The 24432-nt window shown below is 42.1% G+C and overlaps 1 protein-coding gene across 17 annotated transcripts in view; it reads left to right on the top strand.

Moving 5' to 3' along the window:
- Nucleotides 1-24432, top strand: part of lrrc7 (leucine rich repeat containing 7) — a 114873-nt gene that overhangs the window by 72417 nt on the left and 18024 nt on the right. For 12 of the 17 annotated variants that reach the window (XM_076723726.1, XM_076723804.1, XM_076723803.1 and 9 more), the window contains 20 exons: nucleotides 4584-4786; nucleotides 7333-7450; nucleotides 7766-7844; nucleotides 8868-8957; nucleotides 9565-9621; nucleotides 10386-10449; nucleotides 11154-11228; nucleotides 11336-11480; nucleotides 12184-12256; nucleotides 12547-12564; nucleotides 15281-15410; nucleotides 15918-16033; nucleotides 16345-16414; nucleotides 17929-18028; nucleotides 18218-18342; nucleotides 19111-19371; nucleotides 19624-19746; nucleotides 20276-20387; nucleotides 21896-22109; nucleotides 23621-24121. In XM_076723726.1, the coding sequence (XP_076579841.1) occupies nucleotides 4598-4786; nucleotides 7333-7450; nucleotides 7766-7844; nucleotides 8868-8957; nucleotides 9565-9621; nucleotides 10386-10449; nucleotides 11154-11228; nucleotides 11336-11480; nucleotides 12184-12256; nucleotides 12547-12564; nucleotides 15281-15410; nucleotides 15918-16033; nucleotides 16345-16414; nucleotides 17929-18028; nucleotides 18218-18342; nucleotides 19111-19371; nucleotides 19624-19746; nucleotides 20276-20387; nucleotides 21896-22109; nucleotides 23621-24121 (2660 nt within the window). In that variant the 5' untranslated portion in view covers nucleotides 4584-4597. The remainder of the gene's footprint in view (nucleotides 1-4583; nucleotides 4787-7332; nucleotides 7451-7765; nucleotides 7845-8867; nucleotides 8958-9564; nucleotides 9622-10385; nucleotides 10450-11153; nucleotides 11229-11335; nucleotides 11481-12183; nucleotides 12257-12546; nucleotides 12565-15280; nucleotides 15411-15917; nucleotides 16034-16344; nucleotides 16415-17928; nucleotides 18029-18217; nucleotides 18343-19110; nucleotides 19372-19623; nucleotides 19747-20275; nucleotides 20388-21895; nucleotides 22110-23620; nucleotides 24122-24432) is intronic. The other 5 variants (XM_076723743.1, XM_076723708.1, XM_076723808.1 and 2 more) reach the window with 3 other exon arrangements.

The following is a 24432-nucleotide window of genomic DNA, read 5'->3' as shown; positions in this document are numbered from 1 at the left end:
GCGTTCATGTAGTTACCAGTTTGAATATTCTGTAAGTTATATTTATTATACAAAACATTTAGTCATTCTCTGAGATCAGACGCATTGTTTAGCACAAGAAAAAAAAATGTATTAGGTCGTTTAAATCTAGAATGGAATCCTTATTTTCTTATAAAAAGTGAAAAAAGTTCCCTGTGTTATAATATCAACCTGTTTTCAACACACATCAAATAGCTCAAAGAATGAAATAAAAAAAAACTTACTCTCTTAACCCAGCTTGTTCTTTCGTCTTCAAAGGTAGATGCTCATTTTTAACAAGTTAACAAGGTGTTAAATTTAGATTAAAAACAGGCTGACGTCTTCTGACTGCACCCCAAAATACAACTTTAAAAGACTCTATTACTTACAGAAATGTCTTGATGATGTCAATGTGGCAGATTAAACTACAAAAACACCAAAACCAACCAGCCAAACTACTCCTGCACTTATATCATATGATGCATATCTATCATTCATGGAGTATACGTTGCTCATAAAACTTCTGTTCTGTACTGTTACTCAAGAAGGCTTGTGTGTGTGTGTGTGTGTGTGTGTGTGTGTGTGTGTGTGTGTGTGTGTGTGTCGGGAACCTGCACATGCACATGTAGCATTGCCTCTGCAGAGTCAGTCTGCTCTGTCATGCTGTTTCCATAGCAGCAGCAAGAGCCAACACAGCCAACCACACTCACTTCCTGGTTTCACCCTATTGGTGCCGGCTCGCTCTGACTCTCTTCCCTCTCTCAGGGAGTCTGAGCAGGACTGGAAGCACCTCAGTGTCCCCCTTACGTTCATTCATTCAGACGGGGTCGACCAGCACGATAAACACGAGGAAACAGAGAAGAAACGAAAAGACTTTCAAAATTAGGTCCACTTTCTGCGCAAAACATGAATGAATATGAGCTGCTTGGTCATCTTGTAGGATCATTAAAAAGCTTTAACTATCTTTTAAAATGAAATCCACAGAGTCGAGGAAGCACAGGCCTCTGCATCCTCTCTATTCTGTACATCCTCCGTCCTGGTCTGGGTTCTTCCTCATGTAGCTTTAGTCCCGAGAGGTGCCCGTGTCATGAAGGTGACTGCCCACCGTCGGCACTCATCGTCGTCCACGTAAACAATCTCCCATTTGCTCCTAATATTTGTCATTGTCCGTGTTGCTCCTTTTTTCTGCTCTCTTGACAAAAAAGCTGTTATTTTTAGTCTCCTCTCCGGTTGCATATCTAAGCTGTTACATCAATGTGAATGCATAATCAAGCAGCTGCAGTATCAGTAGCTAATGAAGACAGGCTGTGTAGCAGACCATGTGTTGATATTTATTCTATCGATTTGCCAAATCAATAACCATAATACTTTTCAGTGCTTTTTTTTTTATTGGCTAATTTTGGATGTCTTAAAAGACAGTCTGTAATTAGTCTACGTTACTTCAACACATGTCTGTGGGAAAAACAAATGTTTTAGCTTGTGTGGGACTAATCATCATGTCTGTGGACAGAGATGAATAGAATTTATGACTCACGTTTCCCAAGAAAGAAGAACAAAGATCAGGCCAAGTCTCCACAAAAGGAGATGAACAACAAAAGACGATTGCTATGAGAAAGAAAATGAAAAGCTTTAATAGCAGAGAAGTACTCAGGAAGTAATCTACCAAAAGCTCATATCAGCTGTGGTCAGTGTTGCTGGTTTGAGACATTATACTGGGCCATCTGGCTCTTGGCTTGGATGTCAAGTGGTTGATTAGAGGATGCAGCATGTATTAAACTGATTTCACACCTTTGGTAGTCATGTAGCTTTCAGCCAAGCGAGCATTCAGACTGCCCGCTTAACTCAGCCAATGAGAAGATCCCTAAAACTTCTTCTTGTGGAGTGTGTTAAATGACGTGTCCTCTGCTGGTTGGGCAGCTGCACTGACCCCAGACATTTGAGAGGCGATCATAGCAGGCTGACACTAAAACATGGAGGCCTACCACATACAATGGGACAGATTTATACAAAGTGATGTCTCGTGTCACAGAGCATAGTTCAACTATCTTTCGTGCATAATATCTCAAACTCTGCAGCAGGATGTCTTAACATGTAAATATGTGTTCTGCTCCAGGCCTGGAAACTGTTAACACACCATTAACTTGATGCTGCAGCTTGTTAGGAGGCAAAAAGTCCAAATTAAATCGAAAGATGAAAGCCCTCGGTTACATTTGCCTTTCCCTGCATGCCAAGTTTTAGCAAATCTGTTCTACTTATATGAGCCGGGAAATCCTCATTCTTAAAATCCCACCTGTTCACCAGTGCTAAACAAACCCTGCCTTACCTTTCAGCTGAAAGTCCGAGGTGTGAGCGCCATGAAAAGCACTGCCTGCTGCGTTTACACATGCTGTAGACAAACTGTAAATCCCGGCTCGCCTCATTACGCCCGCTTTGAGCATGGCCGTGGATAAGAATGTATTGATTTTAATGGTCCAGTCCTTTTAGATAAAGAGTCCTGGAGGATCTGTGTTCTTTTTTTTTTTTTTTTTAATCAGATTTCACTGGCATTGCAACAAACTGGAGCAGATAACACAGTGTCCTCACAGTGCTCAAGATCACTCTGTCTATCATTCATCTGGTCACATTGGGGGAGCTGGACATGTGTGTGTTTATAGACAGATAAAGCTGCAGGTCTTATCTCTGAGCCTCCTGCTCTGCCTCTCTCTTCACCTCCTCAGACTTTCATCCTCCTTTTCTCCTCCTCATCTTCCTTTTGGTTCTTCTCTGGCCCTGCAGCCGTTAACTCCTCACCACCTCCCGTTGTGCTCTCACTCTCTTTCTCCTTCTCCTTGTGTCTCCTCATCACCGCTGGTTTTAGCTCATCCAGATCAGACAGGAAATGAAGGCGACAGTCAGATAAAAATTGAAAATTCGCTCTTTGTTCTATCTGAAAGGGCCGGCATTAAAACGTTTTTATTTGTCAGTAGATTGAGTGTAGTAAGCGTTTGGGTTTGAAATGATAAAGCAGGATGATAAATCCTCACTCAAGGATTTTAATACCCATGGTTATCCCGCTCATGCCATTCAGCCGCTGGCTTTTTAAATGAAGTCGTGTAATGGAGTGATGTTGTCGCAGAATTACAAAGGATTCAATCTAATTATATGGCTCTGGCTTGTTGTTTGAAGAGGGTGTCTGTGTGTGTGAAGAGAGTGCTGTGAGCTGAGTAACTGATGGTTGGTGAAGGGCGGCTGTGTTACCCATCTGCCCCGGCTTTTACACCTGCCTGGCAGCGAAAAAGCATTTGAAGTGTAACATCACCCTGACTTAAAAGGCGAGGCTAACATTTTTTCAGGTCCGTTAAAACAACACCGACGTGCTTTCATGTACTTTACAACTGTTTTCCGATGCTGTAATTTTTCTCCTGTCCACCTTAGCAGTGAAGAGATCCCTTCCTGATGCCATTCAAATGTAAGAGATGGAGAACTTTCTCTTTCTTTGCATTGCCAAGTTTATCTGATACTAATATGATGCTTCTGCAGTCTGAAATTAAGCAAATTAAGTGGGTTCCTTCCAAAGTCACGGCTTTTTTTGTGTGTGTGAAAATCAAAAACTGCAATCAACTGAATACTCCTTGTCTCATCCCTCCATTTCCAAGTGAGTGGGATAACCTACAGCTGCTGCAAAAAAATACAAAAGATGCTGTTTAGACTCAGTGTTTGGTTTGTCTGCTCTGGGCTACTGTAGAAACATGGTGGTGAAACATGGTGAACTCTGTGGAGGAGGACCTGCTCCCTCTGCAGTTATAAAGAGCTCATTCTGAGGTGAAAAAATCTGTATAACAATTCTTATTTTCAGGCAAATATACAAATACATATATGAAAACAGAATTATGAATATTATATTCCATTTCTTCCTTTATTCATTTCTTGATTTGTTGACAATTTGAAGCTGAAATTAGTTAATTTAGAGTCAATTGGACACTTCATCCAGTCTTTATCTATACCTGCTCATCCTCTGCAGGGCTGGGTTTAGAGTTTGGGGAGATGGAGTTTGGAGGAGGGATAGAGTTTATCCCAGCTCAGAATGGGCGAGAGGCCAGAGTACACCTTGGACAGGTCATCACAGGGCTGTCTGCCAACTCACAGATGATGTGCCTCTACTGATGAGCTGATAGGTCTGATCTGCTGTACGTGTCTGTTTAATACTGACGGCTGTGGAGTCGCATGATCGCTGTCATTTTTACACTCTCAGATGCTGGCAGTGGCGTTTTTTGGAGAGCGTGTTGCTCTGTGCATATATTTATTGAATTACTCATCCAAAGGCAGTGAAACCTGTCACCATCACTGAATACAACTTTATCTCAGAACATTTTAGAGAAAATCCCACACATACATCTTAATGCCAGCTCCGTGATTAGTCCTTGAAGCATATCTGATGTTGGTTTGATGTTTGAGACGCTTTGTTCTCTCTTAGTGATGTAACCTGACCGTGTACTTGGAGCTGTCAGACCAACAATCAGATACAATGAACCTGATGATATTCATGTGATTCAGACCTTCTGAAATGAATCTAACACCTCTCCCCTGTCCTCTTCTCGCCACTATAGTGCAGTGTCTGGAAATGACCACTAAGCGGAAGCTGATTGGCCGGCTGGTGCCGTGCCGTTGTTTCCGTGGCGAGGAGGAAGTGATCTCAGTGTTGGACTACTCCCACTGCAGCCTGCAGCAGGTCCCCAAGGAAATCTTCAGCTTTGAGAGAACTCTGGAGGAGCTCTACCTAGACGCCAACCAGATTGAGGAACTACCTAAGGTAACTCTGAGCCATGAGTCAACTCTTCTCTGCTGCAGCTCGTCTCTCTACTTGATACACTTAAAATCACTTCTTGACTACCTGAACCTGGACCAGGGCCAGCCAGCCAACCCAATATGTGTGGCACTTTTTTTTTTTTTTTTTTTGACCTTGATCACTTCGATTGGAATAAAGTGTTTGCTCAACACCTTGTTCACGGGAGCAGTGATCCATGTCTTACATAATAAAGAGCTGTTTTACTTTTTGACCTATTGGTTGAAAGCACAGCAAATATGCATTGTTGCATTTTTTCACACACTGATTGCTTGGCTGTAACCAGTCACTTGCACTCTCAGAAGCTGACACATTTTGATATATTAATGTTGTGTGAGCCCATTCATTTAGTTTTAGATCGAAGCACCCATGACGTCCATTTAAAGGATTTTACAGTGATACTAAAAATACTAAAAGTGTTGAACCACCAGAAATCAAGTGTTTGATGGCTGAAAAGTGGAGAGACCGCTTTGCTGTTCTTTGATCTTTACCACCAGTGTTGCAAAAAATGTAAAGTCTGCCCTGGGGGTGGCACCGAAGACATGCTGGTACCTAAACCAAAAGTGTTTTTCCCTCTTTACAAATGCGAGTTTAGGATATCTCAGACTCAGCTTGTCAGTCTACATTGCAGTTTTCATTACTGACCCTTGTCAGCCTCAGGTGTACTCATGCTTTGAACTTTATGTTTACATGTCAATCCTTTCAATAACCTTTGAGATATTTCACTCTGAACGGCTCTGAAGTTTTTCCTTTAAGGGTCTAAAGATAGACAGGGGTCATATGCGGTGAAGTTTGCAAATTTGTGATTTTGCAATATGTAACACTTCCTTTACTTGACCGGACTTATCGTCATTGCCATTCCTAATGAAATAGATTTGAGACCAAAACCAGCAGCATGGTTTTCTTCCATTTAAATACTACAAACATCATCACATACTAGGCAACAGCAAGTCACATGTCAATTCCTGGCCGCATCACCGCCACAGGGTGGCGTCCTAGGCCATCTGAGACGATCAGGAAACCCCAATATGGCTAGTGACGAGGCAAAATGCCCTTGCAGATTTCAAGGTGAATTACAGGTGCTGCTCATAAGAGGGCTGTCTCATTTTATTGATATCCTGTCCTGGTTTAAATGACACATGCTTTGAATTGGATTTCTAAATATAACCTGCATGAATGGAGACATAGAATAGGGCTGCGTTAGTGGCAGGTGAAGCTTGCCTTCAACTGACAAAAAACATCTGCCTAAAGATGTGGAGGTGCCACTGCATTCATCCGAATGGATTGAGTTGGTAGGCAGGAAATCCTCAGCATTCATTCTGTAGGGATGCTGTATCACCTGTATCTACCAGATCTAATCAGGTCACCCGTTCAGAGGGCACCAAAAGTGAACCAAATTCCGGTCCATTTCCCAGGTGGTGTTCCACCTGTGCTGAGAAGACCGGGGTTATCTATTGAAGAGTCCACAATGGTTATTGATTTTTAATGTCTCACTCTAAAAATTGAGACTTTGTCACCATGATGTCTCAGATTATTCTGGATGCAGACGTCATGTGTAACACAGAGCAGTCTGCTGGAGGCTTACTGAGGAACCTCAAAAACCCATGACTTCAGATCTGACCACACCTGAAAATGTTCATACTTGTTTATTTTGTTCGGTCTGAATTACATACACAGTGTCCATCATGAACTGGTTTATAAATAGGCCTACAGATTTATGTCAAATTGTCCTTAAATGAAAAAATAGACTGCACATCATCAGACTTATTCATAAAAAAGTCACCCGACCTGGCCTGTGTTTGTGGAGGTGCAGCTATTCTTCTCACTCATATCTGTGTTCTGACTGTCACTGCACGAGCATTTTTACTACATGTTATTCTGAGATGTCCTCAGATAAATAATAAACAAATAATGTGGCCTTTGCCAGGTCTGTCTTAATGTTTAGGTCTTACCTTCCAGCGGTGAAGGCCTGAGATTTCGACACGCAGTTCACCCCCAATCATTTTCTACAGGACACGAGCTAATCTCTTCACAAGGCAGAAAATGGGAGGTGTCAAAAGACAAAAATGTTCAATTCATACAAATGAGGAGGAAACATGTCTGTGGAGGAGATCGTTGTTGTACTGGCCCTGAGTTAAGATTATCTCTGATTGTGTTTTGGTCATTTATTTAACCTTTCTGTAATCTAAGCACTTTCCTGTTTATGCATGTGCTTTCACTCTTGCATAAGTTTTGGCATTTGCAGTACTTCTCTATTTAGGACACTTTACTATGAATGTTTTTGCTTTCACCCTTATTTTTTGTCCCTAAGGGCCACCATATGTAGGAGATTAATTCTGCATTATTCATAGAAAAATGCAGCTAAAATAGCACTGCTTTTCCACAACATTAAGTGGTGCATGCCTCCAGCTGACTTCCCCGCTCTCTGTCCTTTTGTACCTTTCTACTAAAGGTCTGTGTGATTTTGTCAGCAGACTATAATATTCCATTGTCTCCCCACTGTGTTTCCATAGCAACTCTTCAACTGCCAGGCCTTGAAGAAGCTGAGCATGCCTGATAACGACCTGTCCAACCTGCCCACCACCATTGCCAGCTTGGTTAACCTCAAAGAGCTGGACATCAGTAAAAACGGTAAAAATCCTCTGATGACCTGAACAAACCTGACAAACTAAAAAACACGAAGCAGAGTAAACATCTGTAAACTTCCCAGCATTCCCAGCTGCAGTCTGTGAAAGTTGGAGTTTTCCTGCAGCAGCCCAGAATAAAACCTCGAGATCGCAACAATTTCACATCCAAAGTATTTCACCAAACTGTGATGCTGTCTGAACACCTGCAGAGCTCGCTGTAGATAACGCTTCCCCGTTTTTATAGGAACTCACTCAAGAAACATCAAAATAGTACCACTGAGTGCCACCACATGTCCTCTTCTGCGTCTCTCTCTCACAGGTATCCAGGAGTTTCCAGACAATATAAAATGCTGTAAAGGCCTGTCTGTGGTGGAGGCCAGTGTCAACCCTATCACCAAGTAAGACACTAACACGCACCTTGTAGTAACGCATCTTACTCGTACCATGACGACTGAGGTTGAGCGTTCAGTGGAAAGCTTGCACCTCTTTTTAAGGGCAGCACATAGTGTATTAGTGTTTGTCTGAAGCACAAAAGTGTACACAGCTGCGAAACTGAGAATACAGGTTCTGGATAACAACCTGAGGAAAAACAAGGACTTTATCATCCAAAAATCTCTCAAACACTTTCAGATTGGTTCATTTATAGTATTGTTTCATTTTGAACATTTTCTATTGAACGCAACCCCCTCCAAATGCCCCAAGGAGTTCTTCGTTTTGTTGATAGCACCAATTTTGTCAACTAGCTTGAGTGGATCTGGACTCAGTTCAAGATGTAATGGATTGTGTGATGCATTTGCCACATATTTAGCTGTTTGGGCAGATTTTTCTGTCACAGCTCAGCGTCAAGAGGCTGCCACGGTTCTCTCTTTCTGTCCTTTTATCTATTCCAATCCACGTGTGTATAACACAAAGAGGAGCTAAATATTTTAGAATAGCTAGCTGCATCCACAGACCCTATACTACCATACGACTATGAGTATCCGTTTGGCTCAGCTATGGCGAGACGATAAAAATTGCTGCAGTAAAGTGCTGGTGTTGTTTACCATTCTGATATGAAGCTACTGAAGCTTCTAGTGTTATTCTAATAATCACAGTTTTCCTGTTGGTGGTGTAATATGCATGAAACACAACTGGACAAACCACACAGTATACTGCAGACAGAAATGCTTCTTTTACCATGTGTGTGTGTGTGTGTGTGTGTGTGTGTGTGCGTGTGTGTGTGTGTGCATATGCAGGGCATGAGTCATCTGCAGGCTAAGAGCAGTTAGCTAAAGAGTTGTTATGGGAACCTTGTCTGTGTTTCAATCCACTGAGGCCCTTCAAGGAGACACACTTTCTTATTCTTCTTCTGCATTTCTTTCTTTCTTTCTTTCTTTCTTTCTTTCTTTCTTTCTTTCTTTCTTTCTTTCTGCCTCTCCCAGACTCCCGGATGGTTTTACGCAGCTCCTTAATCTGACCCAGCTCTTCTTAAACGATGCCTTCTTGGAGTATCTGCCGGCTAACTTCGGCAGGTAAACTGATGCATGTAATTGTTTGTGTGTGAAAGTGCGTGACTGTGTTGGATGTGATGTTATTCCTTATTTCAGGCACCACAGACTCGAATTCAGCACCACAGGTATTTTAAAGAATCTTGGTGAAAAGAGTGGGTACATCCTGGCTTATCAGCCTTTGTATTGTCTGTACTGCACATTATGTATTTTTTAGTCACTGAAAGAAGCAGAGCATGCCTGATAAGATATCCATTCAATCATTCTCCCCTCCCTCATTAACCCATTCATGTACTTTTTAGCATTTTACTCTGGTCAGGCTCATGGTGGAGTATTTTTGGTTGTTCTGATGATTTGTAAGTTTAGTTATCGTGAGTCCTGTGAAATTTGTGGAAGCACACTAGTGACAGATATCCTCACATTGAAACACGGCCATGGTGGTAATCATCTATAATGATGCCGAGTTTACTGGTCTATTATTATCTATCATTATTATCACTGATCGATAGAGTTTGATGCTGGTTCTCACATTGAAATCAGGAAATCTGGGGCCTGTTTTTTTCCCTCATTTTATATTGTAACAATTAAAACAGTAATTTACATTTTGGCTTATGTGCCTTATGTTTTTCAGACTCTCCAAACTACGGATCCTGGAGCTGAGAGAGAACCACCTGAAAACCATGCCAAAGTAAGACAAACCGCCATATGCATGTGTGGGAAAGAAGGAAGAGAAAAGAACGAACACACTGAATTTAATTCTTTACGCTTCACTGGGTGCAAGTGTGATGGAACACACAGATGCTTCATGATATTACTGAGTGTGTGCTTGCTCTCCCAGGTGTCCAGATTAAAACTATATTTATTCCTAGCAGGTGTTCTTGAATACTGATGAAGTCTGTTACAACTGCAGTGTGTTGGCATTAACAGTTGTAAATGTTTCCTGTTTAATGTAATGTAGCTGTAGCTGCATTTATCCGTGTCCATATCCCCACCGTGAGCACGGACGAGGCCGCTATAACAACTGCACCTAACAGATAAACTTCAAAGTGGTGAAATAATGGTGATTTCATCCACTGCACATTCCTCCTTGGACTACTTTGTACTATGAATACGGGTTACAGCCAGTGCTGTTTCTTGAAATGCTTCCCTATCAACATAAAGGAGGCATATTGACTCAAATACAAAGTAAAGGTTAGTTCAGGTTTTTCCTTAAGATTTTCAAAGGTGAAAAGGGAATCAAACCATTGCTTTGCAACTAGTTAAAGTGGGTAAAAAAGTAATGTGTTCAAAATGGAAATGAAATGACAAAAAATCTGAAAAAGGAGGGATGTCCTGTAGCTTTACTAAACCAAACAATATCAAATATAAGGAAATATAAATACATCTATCTATCTATCTATCTATCTATCTATCTATCTATCTATCTATCTATCGTATGTTCTCCCCCTTCAGGTCCATCCACAGACTGACACAGCTGGAGAGGTTGGATCTGGGTAGCAATGAATTCTCTGATGTGGTGAGACTGATTGCTGCCATGTTTACTTTTGAAATGCATCATCAATTGTTTAACAAATTGTCCTTTGTGATCACAGGAAGCTCAAACTTGAATGCTGTCTTGAATGTCTTGAACTTGAATGAGTCATTTGTGCAGTTACTAGTTGAACCATATTTATTTGTAAAGAGATGAGCAGAAAAAGGTGAAGGGAGAGGGGGAGACAGAAACACAGATGCTGTGTCCTATTTCGGGGGCCGCCGCCTTCATAGTTCACATTTCGAAACCCAATGCGGCATATGGTGGATCCTCTGTAGGCTGTCGCTTTTAGGCAGGAGCGACTTCAGCCCACTATCCTTCAGTTGGACCCTGAAATGGGACACAGCGACATGATGGAGGAGGAGAGGGCTGGACGGAGGCTGACGGGGGGTCAGACAGGAAGTCGGCTATGACAGGAGTAGGTTGACTCTGTGGTCTGCTTCCTGCCAAGAGCGAGAAAGCATGGAGGGAGAGATTGCCAGCCTCACCCACTCTGCCAATATTTTTATCATAGTTATGCCAAAGACTTGACTCAAGTTATGTTTTGGATGTTCAAAGCAGTGCAGAGACACTGTCCTTTGTTAATGAATAATTCAGTTGTTTTCCTATAAATGGATACATAGCTTCATATTTGTTGACTTATATTCAGTCGCTATATGCTGATATGGATTCCTCTGTTCGCATGTTAGCCGGAGGTGTTGGAACAGATCCACAACCTAAAAGAGCTGTGGCTGGATAACAACTCTCTACAGTCGATACCAGGGGTAAGAACAGGGGAAAAAGCAGTCCCGGAGATGTTTGACTTACTTTCACATTTTTGCTCATGTACCTCTTCTTTGTCATTCAATTGTTCCTTCCTCTCCCGCTGCAGTCGCTAGGAAAACTTCGTCAGTTGCGGTATTTGGACTTAGCTAAGAATCGTATTGAGACGTTGGACACGGATATTTCAGGCTGCGAGGCCTTAGAGGACTTGCTGCTCTCCTCCAACATGCTGCAGCACCTCCCTGACACTATAGGTACACACACACACAAAGACACACACAGCCTTTTTCCCAAATTGATGGAGCATTTACATCTCCACCTATTTAATTGCTGATGGGGCGATCTGTGGTGGGACTGGGCATGTCTTAGGTGAGAGGTGGTCGCTGTGCAGGATTGATGCAGCACAGATAACTGAATAAAGTATAAGCCTGGGGTTGTTCTGTATATTTCCCATGAAAAGACAAAAGCCAACGATGCATCAGTCTCTCTCAGCCCCACACTCATTAGAAAAAAGAAAAAAGTTATTTATTAAAACAGCTGGATGCTGCAGTGTTTTTTTTTCTGCATTTGTGTGACTATTTTCAGACTCATTTCATTAGTATGCATTTGGTGTGCTGGAGCATATTTATGGCAGCAGGATGGTGTATGTGGGACTGACTCAAAATAACTACAGTGTTCATGGTAATCAATGACACCTCACCCAGTGCCACTATGGGCCTCACTGAGAGTTTTTTTAGTAGTTTTCAACTCTATGGTGAGGAGGAATAAGCTATATTACACATAAGAATACTCATACGGTCCAATCCTTGTTGACTTCGGTCTTTTAGAATGTTGCCAACTCTGTACTTCAAAGAGAGGGCATTTCAGGGCTGATAGTAGATTCATTCATAGAGCAAACAACTTTGCATTTATGTTTGTGTGTCCATGTGAATGTGTGTGTGTTTGCATATTGTGTAGGAATGTTGAAGAAGCTGACAACACTGAAGGTAGATGACAACCAGCTGACCTCACTGCCTAACACCATTGGGAGGTAAGAAACCCATACACACATGCATCGACACACACACACACACACACACACACACACACACACACACACACACTACATGCACAAAAAAAGCAGAACTAATAATAAAGCCATGTAGCCTTTTGTTTGATTTTGAGAACACCTTCAGCTGTATTTTGTCAGATTTTCTCAGCAGGTTTATCTTTGGTGGGTTGTTGTTTTCCTTGTGTATTGCTATTAGCTGCTGTGTTGTTATGCTGGCTGATGATTGGGGGGTTCTGTGTGTTGTGTTTGCTGCGTTGCCGTGGCATTAGTGCGAAGCCCAAGCAAGGGTGAGTAACATTAGCCTACTGGATCCAGGGGTGCGTTCAGAGACAGATAGATGTTCAACTGCGTAACAGATACAAACGCACGGGCTCACAGCTACATGGAGCTGTGGGAAATTACATGCAAACATGAACTTTCATTCAGTTTCAAGGCATTAAGTGATCATTTTGCATTTCCTCCCAAACTTTTTTCAATATTTGGGCTTAATATTTGATCAAAAAATGCATTATTGATTGGAAATCTACTACATCAGTTCCTTAAATCCTACAGGGTTGAGACAGAAATGATTGCATGTAATATGATTGTAGTAATTTGATTATTCTTATGATAATCCATCACAGTCCAGATTCCATCACAGAAATGAGATTGGTTGCTTTTGAAATGAGAAGAATATTTGTTGGATTAAGCAGAAACATTTTTGAAACACATTCTGAAGTCAGAAGTATTGTCATTGTCATTTCATCTCTGTATGCTTTAGAGATCCTTTATAAGAATACATTTCTGCTCACATTACAGACTGCAAATACGAACAATGGGTCTGTTTAACTCCAGGATTGGTAGAAAGACAATCCAAACAAGGCCGACACCAACGGAAATATGACATCAGTGTGAACTGGAATAAAATGATCCTGTTCCTTTTTGCTGTTTGAAACAGTTGAGCAGTAACTTGGATCTGATTAATTCTAGTGTGAATCATTTCATCTGTGATGGATTACATGATTAAAACACTGAACGGGTGGTGTTTAATATCCACTGACACATCATTGACTTCCATGTCACTATTTGCAACATATTTGTATCTGAACGCTATGAAAACATTTTGTCTTCCTGAACAAATCCCAGGTTTTAGTCTCAACAAGTAGTACTGTAGATCCATTGCCTCCCCTCTGATTAAACCAAAAACACCTTAAGAGATCCTTTTCTTATCCCTCTCAGTTTTGAAGTGCTGCTTACTAATGATGACTGTGATCATATTTCTACTTCTCTGTTGCTACATTTCATTAATTCTTTTACATTACTGGACAAGTTTATGTAGTTGACGTGTAAACTGATAAATGTATGCATTTGCAGAATTTCTGCCCGTATTCCCCTCTAGCTGCATCAGTACAACAATATTCAAGCACAAGATCAAGTCTTATGTTTCACTTTCAGTTATTAACCTTTTAGGGCCATTAGTATAACACAGCTACAAAATGGGCTAACATGTACATGTATATGTACACCAGGTAGTTTTAGACTATAAAGGCAAATACACAGTATGTCTCAGTTATCATTGTTGTCATTTTGGTTCATTTAGCTGAGTGTGCAAGCGGGGTTTAAATTTCTTACTCGCTAAAAATAAAATTAAAAAAAAAACATGCACAAAAGCATGTATGCTCCACACACACAGGAGATTTGAATCAAGAAACTTGTGTCTTAAAGTGACCTTGTGACGAAACCACTGAGCCACTGTGTTTCCCTGCAACATCTGCCACTGACTGTGGGGCTGTTACTATAGCTGGCTGACAGATGGCAGCCAGATAATCATAGGAGTGTTGTTAAAAAGTCTAATTTGACACATTTAAAATTTTTTCGACATAAAGTAAAGACATAAAGTAACCTTAAATCTCGATATACAGTAGGATATGAAACTCCCCTCCTCTCCTCTCTCAGGTTCGACCGTATGGTGGCCCAGATGGTCACGGTCCACTGGGAATAATAAGAGCAGACTAATGCAATGTTAACAGTGACAGTACATTAATGTAAAATTGTTGTCTCATTAGCATTAGCCTGCTGTTAGCGTGCTGCTAGGCCAGCGATGGTAGTAAAGGGGGGTGGGGGGGTCAGGGTGTCCTGTAGAGGGCCTGCCGTGGATGTTACTGTGACTGTTGGTTGAGGGGAGAAGTTGAGATCCAGGTTGAAGAATTTCAGACATCAAAGGGGATAGAAGTGGGAAAGACAGGATGGGCGGCCAACCAAATTATCGTAGGTAACACCGAATCGGTTGGTTGAGAAGTAATTGACTGGCTGTTTGAATAATTGGATGATTCTTCAATGTGATGATCTTTTCCTTCTCTCAACACTCTCTCCTTCTAAGACAAATTACCTTTCTTATCATAACATATTATGGGATAAGGCTGGTGTTGATGTATATTTTTCTTATTGTCAACAAATCTCACCAAAAGGCCAAAACCAACAATGCGTTAGTCCTTCTCTCAATGCTTTGCAACATCCCGACCCTGTCTGTGGCACGCAGCTCTGAGCCCATTTATTCCTACTGAAGAAAAAAAAAAAGTACTGCAGTTTTTAGCAAATGTTACTCAGAGAGTTGTTGGGACTATTTTTAGCTCCTGTACTTGCAGCAGGCTGGTGTATGTGAGATTGACTGAAAATAAACTGTATTTGTTCATGGTAATGAAGCAACATGCAGTGCAACGTGTGGCTCACTCATGTGTTCTTAATACTTTCTGGACAACTATGGAGCTCTGTCACTCAGAGGAGGACATTGTATGAGGCTGAGGATGCCCAAAGAATACTTGATAGTAGGATGAATTCATTCTTGGTTCAGTCTTTTTCCAGGATTTGTTGACAATAGGAAAAATCAAATGTAGTGCCACGTTCATCCATTAGAACCCATGTCTGATCTAAAGTTACAGCAGAGGTTTTACAGCATGCAGAGTAATTTTCTTTCTGTCATTTTCTCTGCATCTCTTCCTTTCTGCCTCTGTTCCTTTCACCCAGTCTGTCTCTGCTGGAGGAGTTGGACTGTAGTTGTAACGAGTTGGAGTCGTTGCCTTCCACTATCGGCTACCTGCACAGCCTGAGGACCTTCGCTGCCGACGAGAACTTCCTCTCAGAGCTGCCGCGGGAGGTAGGAAGATCAGATATCCTCACTGCAGTGCTGACTTTATTTAGAACTGATACAGCCAGGTGATTAAACCATGAGTTGATCAATGGAAAATTGATTGGCGATTATGCTGATAATCTATTCATTGGCAAGTCATTTTTAAGCTTAAATGTACCGTTTCCGCAATCCAAATCATGAGCATGTGCTGGCTTTCTTTGTTTTCTGTGACAGTAAATAGAACCTTTTCGGGTTTTCTATTGTTGGCCAGACAAAAGAGGCAATTAGTGGTGTCACCTTGAGCTGCAGGAAAGAATGATTTTTTCCCGACTTTCTGACATTTTACAGACTAAACCATTAATCGAGGACATTGGTAGTTGCAGACTCCATATACTTCATCCACAGGACTGTAACGTAGATTGGTTAAAGGTGTCCTTCATGCAGCTGATCTTGTCAGTATCAGTATCATAATGTCATGTAATGGCTTCTGTGTGTGTGTGTGTGTGTGTGTGTGTGTGTGTGTGTGTGTTTCAGATTGGTAACTGTAAGAACGTGACAGTAATGTCACTGCGGTCCAACAAACTGGAGTTTCTTCCTGATGAGATCGGACAGATGACCAAACTACGAGTCCTGAACCTTAGTGACAACAGGTACACGCACGCACGCACGCACGCACGCACACACACACACACACATGCACGCACACATACACACATGCACACCCTCACACATACACAAGCAAATGACCAAACAATGACTCAGTAGTGACAATAGGTACACGCACACACACAGCCAACACTTTCTCAATGGCCGTTTTGGTTGTGTGGCTGCTCTCACGGCCTGTAGTTGCCATGGGAATGGGTGAGTGTGTTGCCATGGTTACGCGCTCTGCAGGCTGCACAGTGCGTGGGCAGAGGAAACGTCTCTTTGCATCCTCACCCTCCCTCTGTGTCTCTCTCAGGTTAAAGAATCTACCGTTTACCTTTACGAAGCTGAAGGACCTGGCAGCTCTCTGGCTTTCTGACAATCAGGTATCTCTCTCCTCCAACACTCCCAGAGACTGTACCTGACACAGCTACTGCATATACACGCAAATCACAGAGCCAGGTGTTTACTCGAGACAGGCCTTTTCATTTTCGTGTCCAAGTTCTCCAGAATATTTCATCAAATTTACTGTATCGGAAGAAGCCTCTGTGTTTCGTCATCTGCTTCCCTCTTCAGTTTTATTTGGCTGTGACTGCTTAATGCAAACTCAATGCTTCTTCCCTCTGTTTCATATTAAAAGTCCTTTCTGTAGAGCAATGGCTTATTATGTCTTATTTGCTCAGAAGACTTTTATTGTGAAACATCTGCAGGAAGTGTGAGTTTTACATCCAGCAGTGTGATAAGAACGGCCTTATGCTGTTGTACTGATGGAAATAATGCTGTGCATAAGCTACACTGTACTGAATGTCCCACAACTGCCACTATTTCATAGTACTGGTGATTTCTTTTTATTTATTTTTTCCCCCCTCTGTCTTTATTTTGGGTCGGCTGTTATTTGTTCAAAGAAACTATGATGGTTGCTTGATGTTTTTTTTCATACTTTAAAATCAGCGTCTGTCACAATCTGACACCACCTATCATGTAAATTAAGTATGTACAGTTATTGCTCCGTCCATGATCAGTTATTACTTTGTCATCCGTTTTACTATTGTATATTAATGTTCTTCATGACGTTTAAAGTTTAGTCTAAAGTTTCAGCGAATTTGGTGGATGACATTGAAATCTAATAGCTGACACATTATTCTTACCGAAGTGGTAAAGAGGAAACCAAATTTAAAATTGAAATGCAATTTGCAAAATGGTCCCGCATTTACATTTGAAATCGGCACTTGCGTGTTTTTGCATATTCTGCAACAAAATTTGAACCCAGATTCAGTCAAGTCATTTGCACCTGCCACTTTGACAGATTCCCCATCCAAAAGCCAGCCACGCTGAGTGTTAATGAGTGGCTGTCTTTCATTTATATACAAAACCTGAAAGTGAAATGTTGGATTAATTCATCTTAACTTTCTGTGTGCAATAACATTTACAATCTTATCACATTATCATTTGAATAGATATTAATCAGTGTTTTATGAGATGAACATGCAAATTAAAGAGACATTTGATGATTCATTTGACTCACTGATTGCGGATGTCAAAATTCAATTTGTATTACAAATGTGAAACCGGAAAACAGTGTTTCCCCTCCTCGGAATTCAGTTTCATCATTATCACATTTTTTCTAAGAGATTTACATGAATGCTTGGGCTGTTTTCGCACCTGTAAGTCAGGTGGGTTTTATTTCCAGTCAAGGCCTGAATAAAGTTTCCTGTAGCCAATCAGATATTCTAATAACCAATCAGTGAGCAGAGAAGCTTTTTGTTTTTCAGAATTAGGGGTAGGATTAGGTTTAGATGAGGAAACAGGGAATGAATGTCATCAGATAACATCCCCACAAGAATACTAATACAAATGTATGTGTGTGTGTGTGTGTGTGTGTGTGCGTCTGTGTTTGCAGTCCAAGGCCCTGATCCCACTGCAGACAGAAGCCCACCCCGAAACCAAACAGAAGGTTTTGACCAACTACATGTTTCCTCAGCAACCGCGACATGATGAGGGTACAAACTGTGTGTATTTATGTGTGTGTGTCTCATAATGTGTAGACAAGGTTTATAAGGGCATTTTAAAAAGGTCACAGAGTGTTTGAGCATGTCTGACGATCTACGGACCGACTGTATGATAGCAGTTTTAACCCTATCATTGGTGTGTGTGTGTGTGTGTGTGTGTGTGTGTGTGTGTGCGTGCAGATTACCAGTCGGACAGTGACAGCTTTAATCCTACTCTGTGGGAGGAGCAGCGACAGCAGAGAATGACTGTGGCCTTTGACTTTGAGGACAAGAAAGAAGAGGAAGACAACTCTGGGAAGGTCAAGGTCAGCTCTTTCTCTCTGTGTCTGTCTGTCTTTCTGTCTGTCTGTCTTTCTGTCTGCCTGCCTGTCTGTCTGTCTGTCTGTCTGTCTTTCTGTCTGTGTGTCGGGGGGGTGGGGGTGTGTGTCACGAGGCTGTCAGGATTTCTATTCAATGCAAAAATAAAATATATCTCACTCAGAAACATTCAAAGGTACAAGAGTCCAAAGGAGCATTTCTTGGTGTTGTAAATGTGCTACATCTCACATTTCAACGCAAAGGCTCATGGGTCCTGTAGTGTTTATAGCCATTTCACATACAAAAGTGATTAAACAGACATTATTTCTGAATAATATCTGACCCTAATCCTGCTGTCTTGCTAAATAATCCAGAGACTTTCATGTTTTTAATTGAGTAAGTTTGAGGTCATATTTCAAAGTAAACTTTCAAACAAGAATGCACACTTCCAGAAACCTGCAGTTCTTCCCAAACTGCTTTTATATGTCTCTTCTGGTTTCAGTGGTTTCTTGAAGTGTCTGAAACAATATTGAACAATCAGAACCACAAGGTCAGTGACAATATTCCAATTCGCAGTCACTGGCAGGAAACTAGCAAGACACAGCAGCTAAAGAAGAAATGAGTGAGAGCTGAACAGAATTCCTGATGTCTCATTTGCGTGTATTGAAGTTTCTCGTACGCAGATTTTTTTATTGCATTCCTGTTAAACACGTCCTCAGTGTGTGTCCTTCATTCTCACGTGTGCACTCAACCCATTTCTATTTGTTTGTGTGTAGGTGGAGATAAACCTAAAGCGCTACCCAACACCCTACCCTGAGGACCTTAAGAACATGGTCAAGTCAGTGCAAAGCCTTGTGGGTAAAAGCGTACACGCCGGACACGGGCACCAGCACCAGCACCAGCATCAACACCAGCACCAGCACCAGCACCAGCACCAGCTGAGCACAGGCACTGCCACCTCGGCAGGAACCAACATGGAACACACACACCTCAGCAAAGAACAGTACGAACCACCATGGCCCCTGCCTCCTAAAGAGGTAGGAAACACACACGCACATGCACACACTCACACACAAATGTATCCAAAATCACCAAACTGTAGACACTGAGTGATCAATATGTAAATCAAGGTCCTGAGGACGCCTGAAGTGCACGTTCATAAACACTGGCCACAGTGAGCTGTAACCAAATGGTCTCTATTGTACAGAGATCTGTGGTCATAAAGGTGTAAGGCAGGCGGCACAAATCATCTGTGTGTGTTTGTGTGTGTCTGTGTGTGCGTTTGCCAGGTGACAGACAGAGAGATGCAGGACTTCTCTCAGTCTCAGCTAATGGATCAGGGATCAATGCATAACTCCGGAATCGACATTCCCAAGAGGAAGGACAAAGAGGACCTGACAGAGAGCTCTGAGGTTGTCACGCAGTTTATCACACACACACACACACACACACACACACACACACACACACACAGTATGTTTATATTCAGTGTTTCTTACCAATCTGATTCAAGCATGTTGACTTGGTTTCCTTCTTCATTAAACATTTGCAAAGGTTTTTAGAACATTTTGAAACCTGCATCGTTTACATCCATGGTTATGAGCAAGTAGTCTTCCTCTTCCCTGTCTTTGCTGGCACATTGCTGCGTTTCTTGGTGCACTACCTCCACCTGTAGGTCAGTGGAATAGTGCGACACCACTGGCAATAATGGATATTGATATCTGAACACACCAGCAACTGCTGAATACACATTTATTTATTTAACTTTGTTATGTCTTAGAGTCTTTTTTAGAGACAGCTTTCTATTCCACCAGCTTTAACTAACACTAATTTAATTTATTACCTCTCACACTCTTAGCTAGGCCATCCAAGGCTGCCTTAGTGGACGATACTGCAGTTACCTGATATGAACCTGTGGGGTTTTTTTTTGTCTTTGCACAGGACTCGATGGGCGGCTCTCCCAACGACATCCGCATCTCTGACATGAGGCCCACCCTGGTGGAGCCACCTATGTACAAGCCAAAGGTGGTGCTGCTGGGGAAGGACAAGAAAGGTACTGTCTGATACTGCATGTGTACAGTGAGATGGAGACAGAGACACAAAGAGTCTCACACATGTAGCCACGTGTGCACACATACACTTCACACGGTATTTTAATGTGGTCTGTTGTGAAGTGCTTCAGGGCATGTTGTAATAGTGTCCACTAATTAGTCATAGTGGTAAACAAATTAATTTCAGCACATAACAGAGGGAGGGAGGGAATACCATGAGCCTCTCCAGCGAATCTAGCATCCAGCCTAAAGTCTTCATCTTTTAGCTCTGACCCTTTTTGCTTGCTTTGCCCAGAAGGCCTCAGCGTCATCAGAGGCAAACTGAAGGCAAAGCTAATTTTGAAGCCCTATCAAAAATCTGTTTCTTTTGTTCTAAATAATCCAGAGCCTTAATCCCATCTACTGAATAAAACAGTTCATTATCTCTTCTTTGTGAAGAGCTCTAATCCAGAGCTCCGTCCTGTTGTTACTCCTTTGTCAGAGGTCTCAGTGTGACGTGACTGAAGCTCAAACAGCTTGTCAGGCTCTTGTGACAAAGTCAACAGAAAAAAAGCATTCTTTGCTCTGCTTCGTCAAGATCTCAGCAGGTTTGTCTCATGACTTGCTGGTTTTGAAATTACTGTCATTTACACAAGAGTTTTTTAGGCCTCTCTGTAACCGTTGTTTGTTGCAGCTTACTTTCCAGGTCTGCTGTCCTAACGAGGTTCTTTATTTCAGTGGGACTAGTATGGCTAAATAAAGCTCTTAAAAACTGTGAAACCCACCTTTTATATCCAGGCCATGTCTTGCGTCAGTGCAGTGGACTCAATATTGTCCAAACATATAATGAGAGCACTACAAGAATCTGGGTTAAGGGACAGATGATAAGATTCAGAAAGAAATCTGCTCAGCATGTGTAATACGGTATACAGGCTTCAAGGAAATTCAGCTGAAACGTCAGCATGGATCCACTTTCTGATGTTGTTGTAGTGCTTGCCCCGTCACCTTCAACCTACACATTAGACACAAACAAAGCCTGTGACTAGTCACACGTTTTTGCATAATAAATGGCCTAAATAATCCATTTATTATTGTTGTGGATTCTGTTGGCAGAAAAGCAGAAAGCACACATGTCATGGTCATAGGTCATGACATTTACACACAAAAGCATTTAGATGTTGAGTGTCTTTGATTCAATTATCATCAAAACAGAAATTGGCCATGTCTGTTCATTCTTTTGAGATATCCACATTATACATTCAGAAATCAATCAGCTGTTCACAGAAACTACTGTCATGCTGGTTTTAAGTGTGCGCTAAGTCACCTGAACATATTCTTATATCACCACCAACACAAGCTTGTCACTGAAGCTCTGACAACAGATGGCTATCAGAGAGAAGAGGTTGTGACATTTTCACTGAACAGAGCTGCCTGTCTCTCTGTGTGTCTCCCTGTGTGTCTCTCTGTGTGTCTCTCTGTGTGTCTACCTGTGTGTCTCCCTGTGTGTCTCTCTGTGTCCGTCTCTGTCCAGAGTCTACAGATGAGGAGGTGGATAAGCTCCACTGTCTGAACCACAGCGGCTCCTCAGCCACCTACTCCGACTACTCTCCCTCACAGGGCTCCTCTGGCTCCTCCAACCCGCCCGCCAACACACACTCACACACGCTCTCTCACACACACCAACACACTCCCGCCCTGCCGGCCCCCAGCAAGGACCAGGCCCCTCAAACACACTGGACCAACAGGTACGCACACACACACACACAGACACACACACACCTGCTTCGTGTTCAATTTCATCCTCGTCCCTCCCTCCAACTATCCATCATCTCTTTTGATTCTAACCCCCTCGCTTCAATCTCCTCCATCTATCATCCATCTATCCTATTGCTCCATCCGTCCTCTCCTCCCTCCACCTTTCTGTGTCTTTCTCATCTCTCTGCTGGCTCAGTCAAGGTCAGAGAGACTCATTAGGATGCTGCAGACTTCTGCTCAGGATTCTCCCTCAGCTCTGCTCTCCGTCCTGTCCAGGCTTCAGTACTGTCGAGAGGATTTTTACACCTAAAACACATAAAAAGAAGCAGACATGACAAAACTCCAGCACTCGTTAAAGAGCGTTGGGCCTTCTTCTGAAGTTGTCGCCCTGTTTGCAGCGCACTTATGATGAAGTTTGACAGATTTGGAATGATAAATCAAAAAGTGTTTTGAAGCTGTTTTGAGCTCTGATCAGACATGTTGCAGCTACGAACAGCAATAAACGTTTCAAGTGAAACTGTCTGCTATATTTATGCCATTTTCAGTGTAGCCTCCGCGATACTAAAGCCTGTAATGATATTTGAGCACAATTTTTTTAAGATCAACATATCATAAACATACATTTATGGTGTATGTTAAATTTGTTTCTTTGTTTTTTCATTGTGACCATAATTTGCACTGTGCAGGAAATCTTCCTGGAATATAGATATTTATCGGTGACCAATATGATAAATATACAACAAGCTAATTGTTGTCTTATATATTGTTTCACCTCTAATTTTCAGTGTCTGTGCAGGTTTAAATGACACATATTCATATTCATGTTATTAGTTTCTTCCGTTTTGCTGATGTAACAGCCATCATGACAGAACATAAATGGAAGGCTCACATTAGTTCCTCCTGTGATCTTGGTAGCATAGGTTGCATTTGGACAATATTAGCTTGTTTATTCTGTTTCCTCTCGGATATTTTGTGTATTTTTTTTAAATATCAGCAGTGTTTTTTCTTTTCTCCTTCACCGGAATAGTACATCTATGATAATGTTAAAACTCATTTCTTTGTCCTCACTTCTTCTATGCCTCTGCTTGTTCTAAGGCACCCCTTGGGGTTGAAAGCTCACTTTGGTATTTTTTGACATTAAAGTTGTCATTTCACATGCCCTGGGGTGATGTACGGATCACAATCTGTATACTTGTCCCTTTGTCTGTGTACTTGTGAAACATGTGCTATTTGCAAACTGCAAGTGGCAGTGAGGGAGGTTGAAAGCATTAATATTTTCTGTTCAAGGCTGCTCTCAGAAACATTAATTACAACAAACATGGTTGTTGGCCAAATTGATCTTTCAGAGAGACATCAGAGAGAGGGAGAGAAGGTTATGCTGTTCCCAGTGCCCACTCTGATTAGATGCACAGCACGTAATAATGTAATATGTCAGTATAATTCAGTTCATTTTATTATTTGTCACGGCATAATTAGTGTTTAATACTTTGCATTTTTGTAGACTGGCTCAGTCGTTCCCCAAGCCCATTGACTCCAAGCCCCTGCTATCACAGAGAGAAACCCCTCCATCAGGAACCTTGCAGCAGCGCGGAGATCGACGTCCACTGAGTGAGCCTTTTGATTGGTCTGAGGCCCCTCACTATGACAACACAGGTTTTGATGCTGAGGAGTCTCCTATGGATCCGCCATCCTCTACTGGCAGTCAGGGAAACCCACCACTGGGCTCGAAACCCCGCAGCCAGTCAACACACGGGCGCCGCCCCCTCCTCAGGCAAGAGCGAATCGTAGGAGTACCTCTGGAGCTTGACACTCAGACGCTCCCCTTTCACAGCATCCAACGCTCCGCTCCAGACAATGAGCCACAGTCCGGACCTACCCAGAACCCTTGGCAGAACTGGACCAGAACCCCCAGCCCGCTGGAGGACCGAACCGCTTTTCCCTCTAAGCTGGACATGACGCCCACCTCCAGCCCCAACCCTGACCGCAAGGACATAGACTCAAGGTAGCTGGATGTGGCTCAAACACAGTGAGACAGAAATGTGTATGCATTCACATGGAAGGCTTCGTGACCCCCAGGGTGTGCAGGTTTTCATTTCAACCAACTATGAGGACAGCAGCGTTTTGACCAGGCCTATCCATCATATTCTTGGGTTGATATAGTCAATAACTGAGAACCAATGCTCTGTGTTTTGAAACTTTTCCAAAAAAAAAAAAGAAAAAAGTAATGGATCCAGCTTCTCAAAAAATGACAATTTTCTCAGTTTTACATAGCTATAAATTAATTTGCTTACATTTCTGGAATGTTTTTATCAA

Source organism: Chaetodon auriga, chromosome 3 (assembly GCF_051107435.1).
Source record: "Chaetodon auriga isolate fChaAug3 chromosome 3, fChaAug3.hap1, whole genome shotgun sequence".
NCBI lineage: Eukaryota > Metazoa > Chordata > Actinopteri > Chaetodontiformes > Chaetodontidae > Chaetodon > Chaetodon auriga.
The sequence above is the reverse complement of the archived record's forward strand: the minus strand, read 5'-3'. Positions and strand labels throughout refer to the sequence as shown.